Genomic DNA, 17,622 nt, shown 5'->3' with positions numbered 1-17,622 from the left:
AACCTTGAGGCCTCTTTCTTTTGGTCAAATAACTGAATTGTCAAATTTTCAAACAAAAAAATAACACAGGTGTTAGTTAGTGGTCCCCACCAAGATCATAGCTATAATGTGCAATACCCTGGTGTCAGCAAGTTCCCAACTCCAGGCCCCATTGTGACTGGGGATTTTGTGATAAATATGCAAATCGCTGAATTTTTGAGAGGTCCCATGAGAAGGAACTCCTAAATGCTTTAGATGCTCTTAAATTCCAGTGCGTGTTAGGTCCAGAAAACTCCCCTGCCTATTCTAGACTGCATTGCTGTTAAATTGCCCTTTCTGTTGCCCTTTTACTGCACTGGTGCAAGTTGATTCCTCCCCTGGCATCTAGGGTTGAACCATACAAAGGGCCCGCTCTCCTTTCTAAAGAAAACGGCAACAAAAGAATGACCATGCATTAAAAATAAGTGATTGCGTTTAAAAGCTACATAATGGACCACAATGTAATTAGATCATTCAAGTGCCTCTCTATAAAACCCTGAGCCACTCTGACCCTTCCATTTAAATGTTGACGAGAGTGGATACAGACATACAAATGAGGCTTTTTATTTAATGAGCCTCCGGCATATTAAAATGGTGTTTCTCTCCTATCCTGCAAAGGATGTGGGAGGATCTCTGCTCGAAACTGAAAGTAGGGGCATTGCAATGATTATCTCATCAGGCGGACAGCAAAACATAAGCCTCCCATTTATTGAGTAAGAACAGGTGAAGACCACTCAGCGCCTTGATCCTGTTTGACCTTAATCAATCATTGCTGATTTGTGCCTCAACTTCCCGTCACTATGAAGCTGGCAGCGAACGAGATGTTCCCAGAGGGTGCGGAGCTGTACGTGGATCTGGACAAGGCAGGAGGAAGTTCAGGACTTCTAATGAAGCTTGAAGCTAATGAAAAAGCAGTCCATGCAAATTCCTTTAATGATTATGAGAGGCATGGACAGAGTGGATAAGGGGCAGCTGTTCCCCTTAGTTGAAGGGTCAGTCACGAGGGGACATAGGTTCAAGGTGAGGGGCAGGAGGTTTAGAGGGGATGTGAGGAAAAACCTTTTTACCCAGAGGGTGGTGATGGTTTGGAATGCCCTGCCTGGGAGGGTGGTAGAGGCGCGTTGCCTCACATCCTTTAAAAAGCACCTGGATGGGCTCCTGGCACATCATAACATTGAAGGCTATGGCCAAGTGCTGGTAAATGGATTAGGTGGGAAGTCAGGTGTTTCTCATATGCTGGTGCAGACTCGATGGGCTGAAGGGCTTCTTCTGCACTGTATGATTCTATGATTCTATGATCTTGAAGACCTGTTTGATGATGACGGTGTTCAGTGATTCCTTCTTCATACCTCTGAACCGCTGTACATTTTCAAATAGAAAAATGAAGGGAAAACAGTAGTTAACGCCTTGGAAAGACCGCTCTATGGACAAATGCACACTGTTTTTCTTGAGAAGTCCATATTTCACAAACATGTATAGACTTGTGTAGAATCACCATGTTAATATTCTTTGTCATTTTAATATTAGGAATTTATTTTATTAAAATTAAATGTCGCAAAAAAAATCTCCTTTCAGCTAAGATCAAGTGTTAGATCAAGCCCTAGATGAGATCGTAGAATCCTTACAGAGCAGAAGGAGGCCATTCAGCCCATCGAGGCTGCACCAAACACACAAACACAATCCCACCCAGACCCTATTCCTATAATCCCTCATATTTACCCTGACACTAGGGTAAATTTAGCATGGTCAATCCACCTAACCAGCACATCTTTGGACTGTGAGAGGAAACTGGAGCACCCAGAGGAAACCCACGCAGACAATGTGCAAACTCCACAAAGACAGTAGCCCCAGGCCGGATTTGAACCTGGGTTCCTGGCGCTGTGAGGCAGCAGTGCTAACCACTGTGCCACAGTGATGCAATTCCTTATCCTGTCTGCTTGGATCTTGTTTGCCTCTCTTAGGGAACCTTGAATTGGATTCAATTGGAATCTGAATTTGGTTTTTGGAGCCAGCAAGGAGTGGATTTGGGTTTGCCGGTCCATTCTGAGCATTGGCTTTGTAAGTTTAAGACTGGAGTAAATTTTTTTTTAAATCTGTTCTTAAAAAAAACTAAATTAAGCCCAACTTTGGGCCACATCACTTAAAACCCAACAAACATCTATTAATCTCAATCTTGAAAATGTTAACTGATCTAACGTCAACAAAATAAATGAATTTCCTTCATGTGAAAAACGGTTTTCCAAATTTTCTCCTGAATCACTTCAAGGATTATTTCCTCTTCCAGATTCCCTAGCTGAGTTTCCCCATATCAATCCGATTGAAACCATTTATAAAACATCCTGATTACCTCTCAGGTAACTTTCAACCATTTATCTCAAAGGAATGTAACCTGGCTGTACCCCATCCAAGGCAGTTATATTCCATCCAAGGTTTGAAAGTTGACCAGGGTCCAGATGAGGTCTGACCAAAGGCTCTGTGCAACTGAGGCGGTACAGTGGCACAGTGATTAGCACTGCTGCCTCACAGCGCCAGAGACGTGGATTCAATTCCGGCCTTGGCTAACTACCTGTGTGGAGTTTGCACGTTCTCCCCATGTCTGTGTGGGCTTCCTCTGGGTGCTCTGGTTTCCTCCCACAGTCCAGAAAGATCTGCAGGTTATGTGGATTGGCCATGTTACATTGCTCCTTAGTGTCCCAAATGTGTAGATTACGGGGATTATTGGAATAAGTATGTGAGGTTACAGGCCTGGGTGGGATGCTCTGTCGGAGAGTCGGTGCAGACTCGATGGGCCAAATAGCTTCCTTCTGCTCTGTAGGAATTCTATGAAGCATCACTTCCTCAATTTTGAATTCCATCCCCGAGATAAAGTTCAACATATCTTTCGCCTTTCTTGATTTCTTTTTGTGCTTGCAAAAGTTAGTGGAAGCCAGAGAGAAACTCAATAAAATAAAACCAGGTGAGAAAACCAGAATAACTTCCAGCTGGGTTGGTTGAAAATGAATCATAATGACAACAAAAGCCCCTTGTGAATGGATGTTCTTTAAAACCATTAAGTAACCTAAATTTATTGTGTAATCTACAAGTCCCAGGATTGAAATAATGGATGCCAGTCGATTGCATCTGCCAGTGCTGTGTGCAGTCTGTATTATGTAATTCCCTGATAATTACATAGAAAATATAAGAGGAACAGGCTTGTGAGCTCAAACAATCTATGTTGGTGTTCAGGCTTGAGACGAGTTGCAATCTCAGTCCCAGACGGCTACTTTATCTCAAATCCCTTTAATCCCCTTTCCATGCAACCTATCAAACTGTAGGCGTGCAGCGCGATTTGAACACCCAGGCTGCAATGTGTCACTAAGATAAAAGCAAAATGCTGCGGACACTGGAATCTGAAACATAAACAGAAAATGCTGGAAAATCTCAGCAGGTCTGACAGCATCTGTGGGGAGAGAATAGAGCCAATGTTTCCACCAGAATCGAAATGTTGACTCTATTTAGCATGGCCAATCAACCGATCCCCTACGCATTTTTGGACTGTGAATCTGGGACCCTTATTTTCTCCCAACAAACATTGTTTGGCTTTTTCTTGGTGTGGTTCATCTTTCCAAAGATCTCGGGGGGCAGTTCTCCCAGCCTGCTGTGCTGCTGGAGCAGCGAGCGGGTCAGGAGACTCAAGCAGGAGCCGTGTAGCGGGATTCCTGCTGGGGGCCACAGTCTATGTATCTCCAGCCACCGGATTTCCAGCGCTATCAGCTTCATGCCAGAAATCGGCATGGAGCTGAATACATTATGCTAATGAGTATTAGTATATGATTAGCAGGCCCAGGACCACTAGCCTTTACCCCATTCCGCCAGGGGTGCTGCACTCCAGTGGGGTTTACAATAGCTTCCCACCAGCGAGAAGCTGGCAGCCCAACCCCGCTGCATTGAAGGGAGGCCATGGAGGCCCCCAGAATGTTGGGTGTAAGGGGGGATGTCCCCCGGGCATTGCCAGCTTGGCAGTGCCAGCTTCGCCCCTGGAACTGCCCAACATGCAAAGTGGCAATGCCCAGGGGTCACCTTGGCACTGTCCGCTGGGCATCAAGCAGTGCCCAATGGTGGGGGGCTATAGTGGCAGGGCCTTTGGGAGGGGGTGGGGGGGTGAGATCGGTGGGGATGCAGTGTCCCACTGACACTCTGCACTCCGTGGAAACAGAGGGAGGGAGGCCAGCAATTGGAGCCAGACATTGGGGTGTGGAGAGAGGGATCGGCCTGTCGGGGGTGTTGGGGCTGCCGGTGGGGGGGAATTGGGACTGTCGGGGGTGGGGGGAGAGATCGAGTGGGCTGGGGAGTGAGTGGTGTGCCCGGACACATCTGGGAGGCCAGCTTTTGAGTGTTGTGGGGGGGTTGGCGGAGGGTGGGGGAGGGGGTGGGGGGGGGGGGGGGGGGGTTGTTGGTGGCATGGCCAGCAATGGAAGTATTACGGTGCAGGCCAGCGATTGAGCTGGCCAGCAATCGGGTGGCCGGCAGTGTGGGGCTACTGTGCAGGCGCTAATCTCGGCTCTGACAGCTCGGTGCATGCACAGTGGCCCGTTCAGTGCTATGCTGCCGGCCTCTCCAGCGGGAATAGGCCCTGCCCCTGGATTTTTAATGAGATTCACGCTAAGGCACTCTGTGGTGCACAGAGTGTGGGAGATTAATTTTGAAATCCTGCTAAAAAAAACCACCGGGATTTACTCCAGTTGTTACGTCAATTCAGCATTTCGAATTTTTTGGGGAGAGTCCCACCCCTCATTTTGCATCCTTCGCATGTCTCAAAGTTTCAGGCTTACCCATCTTTCCAAAGTGTCCCAGGCGATGGCAGTGAAAGCAATGCACCGTAATCGCTGGGTACTGCTCACACCAATGAGGTTGTTAGGCGCCACAGCCCTGATATAGTCTGAACCATCTTATGTTTGCTTTCCTTGACCTGGGGTCTCCTTGCTCTTTTCATTGCTTTATGGGCTGGACTGATTTGATTTGATTGATTATTGTCACATGCATTCGTATGCAGTGAAAAGTATTGTTTCTTGCGTGCTATACAGACAAGGTTCATAGAGAAGGAAAGGAGAGAGTGCCGAATGTAGTGTTACAGTCATGGCTAGGGTGCAGAGAAAAATCAACTTAATATGAGGTAGGTCCTGATGGCAGCAGGGAAGAAGCTGTTCTTGAGTCGGTTGGTACGTGACCTCAGACTTCTGTATCTTTTTCCTGATGGAAGAAGGTGGAAGAGAGAATGTCTGGGGTGCACGGGGGCCTTGATTATACTGGTTGCTTTTCTGAGGCAGTGGGAAGTGTAGACAGAGTCAATGGATGCGAGGCTGGTTTGTGTGATGGACTGGTGTAATATGTCTTCGGAGACAGAAGTCCCTTCACCAAAATCCCTTTATTTACAATTCCAACAGCAGTACACAGAGTGCTACCAGTCAGCAGTCTACCTTCAGGAGTGCCAGAGGAACTGACTCTCCTGGTTAAATACAAGGAAAAGACTCTCTGATTGGCCCATCAATTGGATCCTTAATCAGGGAGTTCATATTCCAATAGACCAACCTCAATGGCCTGATTGAAGTCATTACAACTGGGCTACGTTCACAACCCTTTGTCTGTGCAGTGAATCTTTCTTCTGCCATTGTATGTGGCATGGTTTAACCTCACCAAGAAAAATGGATGATTTTTGCTGCTGGACCTCTGGTCGTCTGTGACTTGAATGGCCATGACATCTTCAAAGTTATTTGTTTATTCCTTGTCTGGCAATTATGTCATCGGCCATTGGACTAAATATAATAGTGAATATAATAAACACTTGTTCAGCCTCTATTTTCTTGTTCAAACCTGATGTTATCATTTATCTTAAACATCTTCTTCTCCATCACACCCAATTTTGCAACTGGTTTGGTCCTGCCACCTGCCTTAATTGGTGTGGCAGTGTTGATTTACTATCCATGGCTCTTTTTCAGCACAGGAGAATATAACCATTTGTTATAAAATGGCACTGCAGTCATCATTTTTCTTCCCTTCTCATGGTTGTTGGGATTTAGTGGGCTCCAACGCAGTTACAGAGCCATTTTCATCCTCAGCAACTTTACAAAATATCTTTTGAGCTAATAATTTTGGCTAGCTTGTTGCTTTCATTTGAGAATCGAATTGAAGATGATTTTTTTTTTGCTGACTTCTATTTAAACATTGTTTTCTGGGTTTTGCACATATATTATGGGGCTGACTCCAGGTCCTGGCTGCCAAGTTCTTCAAGCTGCATTTTTTTAAGGTAACCAGTCTGCCAGTGCTGCCTGATCATCACAGAACTTAAAAGCTTATTTCAGCCCTTTTGTCTGGAGGTTGCTCACCCTTTTGCAATCTGGCTAGGTCCTTTGACTCTGCTTTCAATCAGTTCTTGCAACGTGTGCTCTGATGTGGTCCTCTTATGCTGTACAGTGGATCTTTCTTCTGACCTTCATCCTCCACGCCTGTAATAGGTGATCTCCAGTTGTATATTCAAAGGAGAAGGAAAACAAAGAACAGTATAGCACAGGAACAGGCCATTCGGTCCTCCAAGCCTGCACCGATCATGATGCCTGCCTAAACTAAAATCATATGCACTTACAAAGTCCGTATCCTCCCATTCCCATCCTATTCATGTATTTGTCTAGATGCCCCTTAAATGCCGCTATCATACTCGCTCCCACCACGTGTCTGGGCAGTGCATTCCAGACATTCAGCACCTGTGTAAAAAAACTTGCCTTTCACATCTCCTCTAAACTTTTCCCCACGCACCTTAAATCTATGTCCCCTAGTACTTCACTTTTCTACCCAAGGAAAAAGCATTTGACTATCCTTTCTGTCCATGCCACTCATAACCTTGTAAACCTCAACCTTCATCATTCCAGTGAGAACAAACCAAGTTTATCCAACCTCTCCTCATAGCCAATACCCTCCAGACCAGGCAACATCCTGGCAGACCCCTTCTGTACTCTCTTCAAAGCACCCACATCCTTTTGGTCGTGTGGCGATCAGAATTGTACTCAATATTCCAAATGAGGCCTAACTAAGGTTCTGTACAGCTGCAACATGACCTGTTCAAAACTTCAAGTTAGGTGTGCTTCTCTCGGATTTCTTTACTTCTTCATTCTGAGGGATTTCGAGGTCTTTCACCTGCTGTCACCATGTTGTAAAGTTGTTGTCTCACGAAGAGGTCCAGTCGTTTGTATGGTTAAACAATAAATGTTTAGTAATTACATATAACTATATATGTAGGATACAACCCTAGGTGTTTTACATCATGCTAGTTTCTACAGACTCAACTACACTCTGCACTTTCATATGACTCTCTACATCATAATGTGGGTGATATCATTTCCCCAGCCCCACGTTAGCTCTTACAGTCCTGAGCACCCTAATACTACAGTATCCATTATGGGCAGACCTCAGGAGCCATGTTGCAATGAAATAAAATAAAGTGTTAACAATCCATTACAGCTTTCACCATAATAAAAACACACCTCTTCATGAAAGCCCATTCAAAACTTTAAAATCTCTTCAAGTACTTAATCCTTTATCAAATTGAACATATATTCATGACCTTAATCAAAGACAGCCAGTTCCTTTGAGCTGCCAATCAAACTAGGAATTAATATATCCCTCTCCCACTGCATTAATTGTGGGCAGTGGGAAGCAGTCAAACATGAATAATAATATAATTATCCCTGGGATGATGTCATGAAACAGCTATTGGAACTGATGGAAACGATTTCTTTCAACTGTCACTGACCCAGGTGGATATATTTTTTCTCATTTTTTTTTAAAGGGATTGGGATTTAAATAACTTTGCAACCTAATTTTCTTTCAGCTCACTGACACAGGCTGGCTGTGTTTTTTTTAAACTCATTTTTGCAGAGTTGGAGATGGAAATATTTTGATTTGATTTGACTTATTGTCACACGTTTTAGCATACAGTGAAAAGTATTGTTTCTTGCGCGCTATACAGACAAAGCATACCGTTCATAGAGAAGGAAACGAGAGAGTGCAGAATGTAGTGTTACAGTCATAGCTCGGGTGTAGAGAAAGATCAACTTAGTGCGAGGTAGGTCCATTCAAAAGTCTGACGGCAGCAGGGAAGAAGCTGTTCTTGAAATAACTAGATAACTTGATACTTCAATAATCTATCTATCTTTCATGATCATTTACATCTCCTCTATAAATGTGTGACTCCCACACTATGGGTTAAGACCCTTGCTGCTTCAACAATGGGGTCTATTTGAACTCAGCATTGAGTTTAAATGGGCCTTCTGAGTTCGAGCATCCCTCCTGCGTGAATCAAACTCCATTTCCCTTACCAGCAATAATGGGACCTGTTGGAAATGGGTGTGGGACGTCTAAATTTGTGTCCCACCCACTATTTTTAGAGGTTCACAGAGTTTACACGACTCCATAAAAAACCTGGCCCCATGTGAGTGAAGAGAGTCCAGGATTAGTGCTCTAAAACTATAAAGCTAAGAGGCACGCTTAAGGGGGGGTGACTGCAAATGTTCCCGGGGGTGTTAAACTTCACATTTCCGGCAGCAACAGCTAGTGCTCATCAGCAAGGGGAATATATTCGAGACACAGCTGCAGTGGCAGGGGTGGGCTGCAAGTAAAACTCCCTCCCGCCCGCTGAACCGAACTCTGGACTGATCAGCACTGAAGGTCCTCAATGGGTGTGGTCCTGTCATATCTGTTCATTAATTGGTCATGTGACTTATTTGTTAGAATGTAACCAATGATAACATTGGAATCTGTTATAATGTAACCAATGGTAGCATGCGATGAGGGTCAGCTGACCCATTAGACAATGTAACCAATGGCAAAATGATGTGGTGGTCAGCTGATCAGCTGACCCGGTGGTATAGCTAGAAAGCAGATGGGGATTGTGGGAAGCTTGTGTGGCCCAGGGCGTGGCCTGGGTGTTGGTGAAATGAAGTTTCTTTATTAAACATTTTTCTTTGATTTACTTTGTGAAATTAGTTCTTTTATTGCTGGCAACTGAAGTATCCTCACTGCCAGATGAACATTCTTTGCTTTTTGGGTTCTTTTGTGTGCAGTTCATTGGCTACGAAAAACTTTGGGACATTCTGCAGACATGGAAGGTGCTATACGAATGCAGAATCTTGTCAAAATCTTACGCTGTTCATGCCTGTGGGATCTGATGGTTCAGCCAATGGCCGCACCCCCGCCGTGGGTTTCCCGGCAGCGAGGGGTGCGTTCCATGGGAAACCCTGTTGACAATGTTGGGGCCGTAACATCCCACTGTCGCGAGCGGCACACCACCTCCCACTAAACACACCATGGAGAAATGTCCCGCCATTTTCTTTTCTTATTTTGTTGCTTCGCTATTATCACAAACAATCAGGGCCGGAATTCTCCGGGCTCGCACACCCTGCTACCGGCAAAAATGGAAAATCTCTGATCATTGCGGCGGGACTGAAGAATCCTAGCTGCGGACAAGTTGGAGAATTCTGGCCCAGATCTCCAGATATACCAAGAGCAATTCTACAGGAAATTCAATACTTTCTGTCTAACAGATCAGCCCACAGTGGATAATGCCTTTCTGCTGAAAATCCATTTTCCACAAGGTTAAATTACTATTTCAGATTGTCAATGCCAATTCATCTGCACAATTTCATGGTAATCTCAGTTTTGATCAGGGCGGCACAGTAGCACAGTGGTTGGCACTGCTGCTTCACAGCTCCAGGGACCTGGGTTCGATCCCCGGCTTGGGTCACTGTCTGTGTGGAGTTTGCACATTCTCCTCGTGTCTGCGTGGGTTTCCTCCGGGTGCTCCGGTTTCCTCCCACAGTCCAAAGATGTGCGGGTTCGGCTGATTGGCTATGCTAAAATTGCCCCTTAGTTTCCTGAGATTCATGGATTAGCTGGTAAATATGTAGGGATGTGGGGGTAGGGCCTGGGTGGGATTGTGGTTGGTGCAGACTCGATGGGCCAAATGGCTTCTTTCTGCACTGTAGGGTTTCTATGATTCTATGATTCTAAATTACACCGCACTGGTAAACCTGGAGTAGTAATGTTTGAATTGTAAACATACGGTACTAACTTCTCATCCGCTGAACTAAAGATGCGAGGCCAGAATTTACTGTAGGCAGTGAACTGTTAGTTGGAGATGCCTTTGCCTGTTTTACTTCCATGAGATTTCATGCTGGACAGTCGATACAATGCAGCATTCTAAAGGGCATCTGGAACCTGTGTAAATGGGGTAAGCAATCTATTGGATTGAAGCATTGTGCAGAGTCGAAAACAGGAAGTGCAAATTAGAATCATGAATCCAGTATAGAGAGCAAAATAAAGAGAAGGAAAGCAAGGGATTTTTAAATTAACTGACACGCACAGAGTGGGTTGGGCAGAGTGTTCTGGAGATTCTGGGGATTGCCACCACACACTTGGAGTTTTACCTCCACAGAATGTCAGTGAAGTCACTGAACAATTGTCCATCCAGAAGTACAGCACGGTGGCACAGTGGTTAGCACTGCTGCCTCACAGCACCAGGGACCCGGTTCAATTCCGGCCTTGGGTGACTGTGTGGAATTTGCAGGTTCTCTCCGTGTCTGTATGGGTTTTCTTCGGATTCTCCGGTTTCCTCCCACAGTCCAAAGATGTGCAGGTAAGGTGGATTGGCCATGCTAAATTAATCCTAGTGTCAGGGACATTAGCAGGGTAAATATGAGGGGTTACGGGAATAGGGCCTGGGTGGGATTGTGGTTGGTGCAGAACTGATGGGCTGAATGGCCTCCTTCTGCACTGCAGGGATTCTATGATACTCTTTGATTTTGCGAGAAGCCATCCTGATTCTGTGGCTGAGCTCCGAGACGGGCAGGAAGCTGGTTCCTGAAAGTCTGCATTAGGAGAGGGGGAGGACGAGGGGGTGGGAGGAAGGGGGTCGATTGGTGAGGTGGAGGCGAGGAATCAGAGTGGGGATTCAGAGGGGAGAGAAATGTATTGACTGGAGGGGGGTTTGATGGGGGGGAGTTAGATTGTGAAGAATTGGTGCAAAAGGAGGAGGGTTGATTGGAGATGGAGGGGGGCATGCAATGTCTCATTGTATATTTAATGTTCCAACCTACTGCCTTATATGGAGTTGGTTGCTTATCCAACGTTCAGCTTCAGTAAAGCTAAGACATGGGAAGGTTGGAGGGAGATTTTGGTTGGGAAGCAGATTCTCTGGATGAATGTTTAATCAGAGGTGGTGAACCAGAAATGGAGCCATGGTCCATGTCCCAAACCAAGGTACATGAGATATGTCTGCTGCAATCTTCAATCCAATTAAACACCAGTAAGAAATCTCACCATCCAGTCATAGACAGTGGATGCTCTCTCAATGCTGATGGGCCAATTACAGGCCTTCAAGCAGTCTGAGATCTGCAGCCCCACCAGCCGAGGTGAGACCTGCCAAACTCAACACGGAGATAGCCAGGGACTAGTGAAGGTAAGTTCATTCTCTTTTTCAACATAGGGTGGCACGGTGGCACAGTGATTAGCACTGCTGTCTCACAGCGGCAGGACCTGGGTTCCATTCCGGCCTCGAGTCACTGACTGTGTGGAGTTTGCACGTTCTCCCCGTGTCTGCGTGGGTTTCCTCCAGGTGGGCGCATGGTGGCACCGTGGTTAGCACTGCTGCCTCATAGCACCAGGGACCCGGGTTTGATTCCCGGCTTGGGTCACTATCTGTGTGGAGTTTGCACATTCTCTCCGTGTCTGCGTGGGTTTCCTCCGGGTGCTCCGGTTTCCTCCCACACTCCAATGATTTGCAGATTAGGTGAACTGGCCATGCTAAATTCTCCCTCAGTGTACCCGAACAGGTGCTGGAGTGTGACGACTGGGGGATTTTCACAGTAACTTCATTGCAGTGTTAATGTAAACCTACTTGTGACACTAATAAACAAACTTTAACTTTAACTTTTTCCTCCTACAGTCCAAAGATGTGTGGATTAGATGGATTGGCCATTCTAAATTGCCCCTTAGTGCCCCTCGATGTGTGGTTTAGGTGGATTAGCCATGGAAAATGTATGGTTTACAAGGTTAGGGTGGGGGAGGGAGCTTGGGTAAAACTCTCTGTCAGACAGTCGATACAGACTCGTTGGGCTGAATGGCCTGTTCTGCACTATAGGGATTCAATGATATTGCAACTGTCTAACTATGTTTCCCCTGGTTGGGCAACTCCAACAGGGAACAATGCAGCAGTTGCCTCTGTGACCCACCAGCTGATAAAGGCCTGGAGGGGAGAGAGGGTAAAGGTCAATGCTTGCCCCCCAGATTGCTGATTGGAAGTCCCTGGTGATCGGGATCGTGGTGGCAAACTGAAACAGAGGCCAGAGGCGCCAAATTGTGCACCTGCCCACCCGCAATCTTGACTCTGACTCTTTTAGGGGTTCATCCCTCAGACTTTAACCCCATTTTACCTAAACCTGCCGATTTTATGGGTTAAGATTGTGCCCAGAACAAGAGATAAAACTAAACGGTATTAAAAAATTGCGTTTCAATTCCGTTTTTAAGAAAGCACCCTCAACATTCTGACAATTGAGTCCAAAGGGAATAAGATGCTACATTTGTAAACATTAATTTTCAGTGTCAGAGAGGCTATTTGACAGTAATTGAAATTTATCCCAGCATTGAAAAGGATATTTAGGCTGAAATGGGGAATGCCCGAAATATACTTCTTATGCACATTGCAAACAGAGGAATTTGACACTAATGACCTATCCCAATGCGGAGTCAGGCATCAATACCCTCTTTGAGAGGTTAACAGAAGGAGCGCATCTTCAACGGCAACTTGCTTTTTCTTCTGCCCTTCCTGAAAGTGCTGTGGAATTTGCAGATAAATAACAGTGAACTCTGTGAACATCACCTTAGTTTTGAAAGTAAATTCTGACCCATTAATGTTGGCATCTTGCACGACCCCCCCACCCTAAATCACTGCGCTGTTTTCCTCATTACTGCTTATCTTCTCCTTCACATTTTACATTGAAGACAAATGATGCATGAAAACAATGCTAGCACATAATGAGCTGGTGACATTATTATTCACACTTCTGCTATACTGTGTGTTTCAGTGTTGAGACTGATAGTAATAATAATTGGCTCTTTCGCTCCCAGTATTTGCAATGGTTGCATTCAAGGTTAGTTAATATTTCTCAATGGATAAGGCCGATTCAGGCAATTTCAGTGTTGCAGTGTCAATGCATTTGGCTGTTCTTAGTGAGTCCCACCAGATGATATTCCTAATGCTTGATTCCACAAAAAAAACAGTAACTCACACTTGTTTGTTGCCCTTAATGAAATAAAGGGGAGTATTTTCCCGTCCTGTCCGCCATGGGAATCATAGCAGGCGGGACGCTACCATGCAAAGGTCCGTGCAAAGGTCCGTTGACCTCTGGCGAGATTTTCCAGTTTTGGGACGAGCGCGGCTGGAAAATCCCATCCAAAATGCTCCAAGGTTCTTCGCAACTTATGGGCGGCACAGTGGCACAGTGGTTAGCACTGCTACCTCACAGCACCAGGGACCCGGGCTCCATTCCGGCCTTGGGTGACGGAAGTCTGTGTGGAGTTTGCACGTTGTCCCCGTGTCTGCGTGGGTTTCCTCCCACACTCCAAAGATGTTGGTTGATTGGCCATGCTAAATCGTCCCTTCGTGTGAGGGGGATTAACAGGGTAAATACGTGGGGTTACAGCGTTACCGCCTGGGTGGGATTGTTGTTGGTGCAGGCTCGATGGGCCAAATAGCCTCCTTCTGCGCTGTAAGAATTCTATCATTCTATGAAATCGTTACTGAGCCACATAAGGGGATATTAAGAGAGGTGACCCAAAGCTTAGTCAAAGTGGCATGTTTTACAACTTAAAACCTGAAAAGAGGATGGGGAGGTGGAAGGTTGGGAGGTTTAGGGTGGAAACTCTGGAGCTCAGGACAGAAACTGGAGGCACAGCCGCGAAAGGTGGGGTGATGAAAATTGGGAATGTGCGATAGGGCACGACTGGAGAAGGGGGGGGGTGGGTTGCCAGGGTCTGGAGGAGTTTACAGAGCTAGGGAGGGGCAAGGGATTAGCGGGAATGAGAATTTTAAAATCAAGGCGTTGATGGACTAAGTGCGAGTGCAGGTCAGTGAGAACATTGCTCACCTGCGTGTTTGTAATTTGGTGAAATATTGTAATGGCATACATCTTATGTGGATGTAACACAGGCAGCGATTAGTATAGTGAAGGCCTCACCTCCTTTGTCAATGCTTTGAGTCAGTGACAGGACTCAGTCACCTGATCTTCTGCTAACCCTGATCCCTTCCCCTTCGTTTCTAAATCTGGGAGATTTCCTGGGCACAGAAAACTTATCCCAGACTGCTGACCAGACTGCTGGGAGCGATGCAGGCGATATTCCGTGATAGTAGCGTGCACCCATTGCTAATCACACTGCTGACAGTTCAGCTGGCGGCCAAGGTTCGTGCACTGCCAAAACCACTCACAGCTAATCTGCTCTCCTTGAAGACAGCCTGCACCTTTTCAAATGGGAGATACATTCCAGCTGCAGCAAGTGTGGGAGCAGCGGGGAAACACCTTCCAAGAATTGCAGCAAGAAAAGCTTTGAGTAATGGCACAGCAGGCCAGAGATAAACCTCCTTGGTTCTCAGCTACTGCCTCACAGCGTCAGGGATCTGGAGGCTTTAATTCTGCAGGCCGAAAGAAAAGGGATGACCTATCTGCAGGGAGCCAAAAGGCCCTCCAAATAGGCCCTCAATGCTCAGAACCTGATCCCCAAGAGCCTGGACGCAGTGCCGGAAAAAAGTTCAATGACTTCACCAGCATTTTCGCCTCCCCGCCACCACCCCACCGCCCCCCCCCCCCCCCCCCACTAGCCTATGCAAATCTCTAGCAACAATCTCATGGGTGATACGGTGGCACAGTGGTTAGCACTGCTGCCTCACAGCGCAAGGGACACGGGTTCGATTCCCGGCTTGGGTCACTGTCTGTGTGGAGTTTGCACATTATCCCCGTGTTTGCATAGGTTTCTTCCAGGTGCTCTGGTTTCCTCCCATAGTCCGAAAGGTGTGCAGGTTTGGTGGATTGGCCATGCTAAATTGCTCCTTAGTGTCAGGGGGACTAGTTAGGGTAAATGCATGGGATTATAGGGATAGGGCCTAGATGGGATTGTGGTCGGTTGCAGACCCGATGGGCTGAATAGCCTCCTTCCGCACTGTAGGATTCTATAATTCATTCAGGGTTAGGGCCAAACATTCACATACACCATACCCTCATACTTACCTTGCACTCATGGCTTCCACATACCTCCAGCTATTAAGCTTGGCAGACAGGTTACACTGCAACACACTCACTGGCACTTTCCGCTCAAACTTACAGCACCAATGGACCGGTGAGAGACAGACACAGCTGCATCCCCTCAGCTGGACATTATCAATGGGGCTAGTGCTGAAGCTGTGGGAAGTGCTGTTGCTGAAACCATCCAGAATGATGGGATGTTCCTGCCTTATTCACCTTCTCAAATCCCACTTCACCATCATCCCCCAATCTGGTATGAAGTAAAGCTGTGGATGTTTACTATGCACCTCTTGCTATCCCCCCTTCCCCTGCCACATCCCCACCTCCCTCATCCCAATCCGCCCTCCTGTGCATTTATGCTCTCAAAGCCACTCACCATCCTGACATATCAGCCATTCCTTTGAAGTCGCTGGGTCAAAATCCTGGAATTCCCTCCCTAACGGCATAATGGGTCAACCCACAACACATAGATTGCAGCGATTCAAGAAGGCAGCTCACCACCACCTTCTCAAGGGCAACTAGGAATGGGCAATAAATGCTGGCCAGCCAGTGACGCCCATGTCCCAGGAATGAATAAAAGAAATAGCCGGGAATCATCACCAGTCGGTGATACCTGAGGACAAAGGGCCAGAGGAAGTACATACCTGTGTGGAAAAAATACTGCCATTTGATCTGACAGTTGAAGGCAACAGATAAGTTTTAAGTTTATTTATTAATGTCACAAGTAGGCTTGCATTAACACCGCAATGAAGTCACTGTGAAAATCCCCTGGTCGCCACACTCCGGTGTCTGTTCAGGTACACTGAGGGAGAATTTAGCATGGCCAATGCACGTGACCAGCACTTCTTTCAGACCGTGGGAGGAAACCGGAGCGTCCGGAAAAACCCACACAGACACGGGGAGAATGTGCTAACTCCACACAGTCACCCAAGCTGGGAATCGAACTGGCACTGTGAGGCAGGAGTGCAAACCACTGCGCCCACCAAGTAAATACATCTCCAGTGTATAAAAGGTTAGCGATACACAGTAATAGTGTTATTTAGACCTTGCACTGTGTTTTGACTGACGGGGAATCCATGATAGACTCTGAGAGTCATTATGCTCCATGTAATCTATGTGTCTTGATGTCTGTACTAGAAGGTTAACGACTATGATTTTTGTTTCGTATATTGGTGAGCCAAGATGATGGGCAAGCTCTGTAGTCTTGGAGAAGGGAAGATAAGATGAGTGTAATGATTAGGTGATGGCATCTTCAGATTTAAAAGCCTGAAGGAGCTGCAGTGTTGCACATTCAGAGATGCTGGGGAAGAATGGGGCTGGCATTTACTCGGGCCCAGAAATGGAGTGAGGTGGGAGGGGTGGGGGTGGGGGGGGGGGGGGGGGGGGGGGCGGGGTGGGGGGGGTGGAGAGGGGGGGGGGGGGGGCATGGGGGGGTGGTGGTTCAGGGCACATTGAGAAGAGAATTTCCTGGCAGGAGACCTGGAAGCATGGATTTCCCGGATGTTTCTTTTATTCATTCGTGGGACATGGGCGTCGCTGGCTGGCCAGCATTTATTGCCCATCCCTAGTTGCCTTGTTCAGAGGGCAGATGGCAGTTGAGAGTCAACCACATTGCTGTGGCTCTGGAGTCACATGGAGGCCAGATCAGGTAAGGATGGCAGATTTCCTTCCCTAAAGGACATTAGTGAACCAGATGGGTTTTTCCAACAATCGACAATAGTTTCATGGTCATCAGTAGATTCTTAATTCCAGATTTTTTTAAATTGAATTCCAATTCCACCATCTGCGGTGGCAGGATTTGAACTCGGATCCCCAGAACATTAACCAAAAGAGAAAATGCTGAAAAAAGAGCTGACGTTTCGAGTCCAGATGACCCTTTGTCAAAGCTCAACAATTCCAAAACCAGGAAAGATGCCAAATCTTCAAAGATTCCAGCATCCGCGGTAATTTGCTATTTTTCCCCAGATCATTAGCTGAGTTTCTGGATTAATAGTCTGGGGATAAACCACGAGGCCAGCGCCTTCCCTAAAGAGGCGATGAGATTAGCGGTAGGATGTGGTTTAAATTTCTTAGTGGGTTTCCCGCCCAGGAAACAGTCAGGCAAGAACATGGCCAAGGGGTGCATATCAGGTAAGTCTAACATTGCGGGTGTGAGCTTGAACACCTTGAGGGTGGCTGGAAATCAAGCATTGCCTGGGGCTGAGGGAGTGAATTGGTCACTATAGTCTAGCAGGCTCCACCAATCTCAGAGCTGTCCAATCATATGCAAGTAGGCGTGTTTGAG

The 17,622-nt window shown here is 46.7% G+C and overlaps 1 protein-coding gene across 1 annotated transcript; it reads left to right on the top strand.

The window, feature by feature from the left end:
* Window positions 1-818: 818 nt before the first annotated feature.
* LOC144479725 (COP9 signalosome complex subunit 9-like) lies at window positions 819-1,353 on the top strand. The gene is made up of 2 exons (XM_078198756.1): window positions 819-957; window positions 1,319-1,353. Exons 1-2 carry the CDS (start codon window positions 819-821, stop codon window positions 1,351-1,353), a joined length of 174 nt encoding a protein of 57 aa, XP_078054882.1.
* Window positions 1,354-17,622: the final 16,269 nt, after the last annotated feature.

Source organism: Mustelus asterias, chromosome 26 (genome assembly GCF_964213995.1).
Source record: "Mustelus asterias chromosome 26, sMusAst1.hap1.1, whole genome shotgun sequence".
NCBI classification, from domain to species: domain Eukaryota; kingdom Metazoa; phylum Chordata; class Chondrichthyes; order Carcharhiniformes; family Triakidae; genus Mustelus; species Mustelus asterias.
This window is presented reverse-complemented; position numbering and strand designations above follow the sequence as displayed.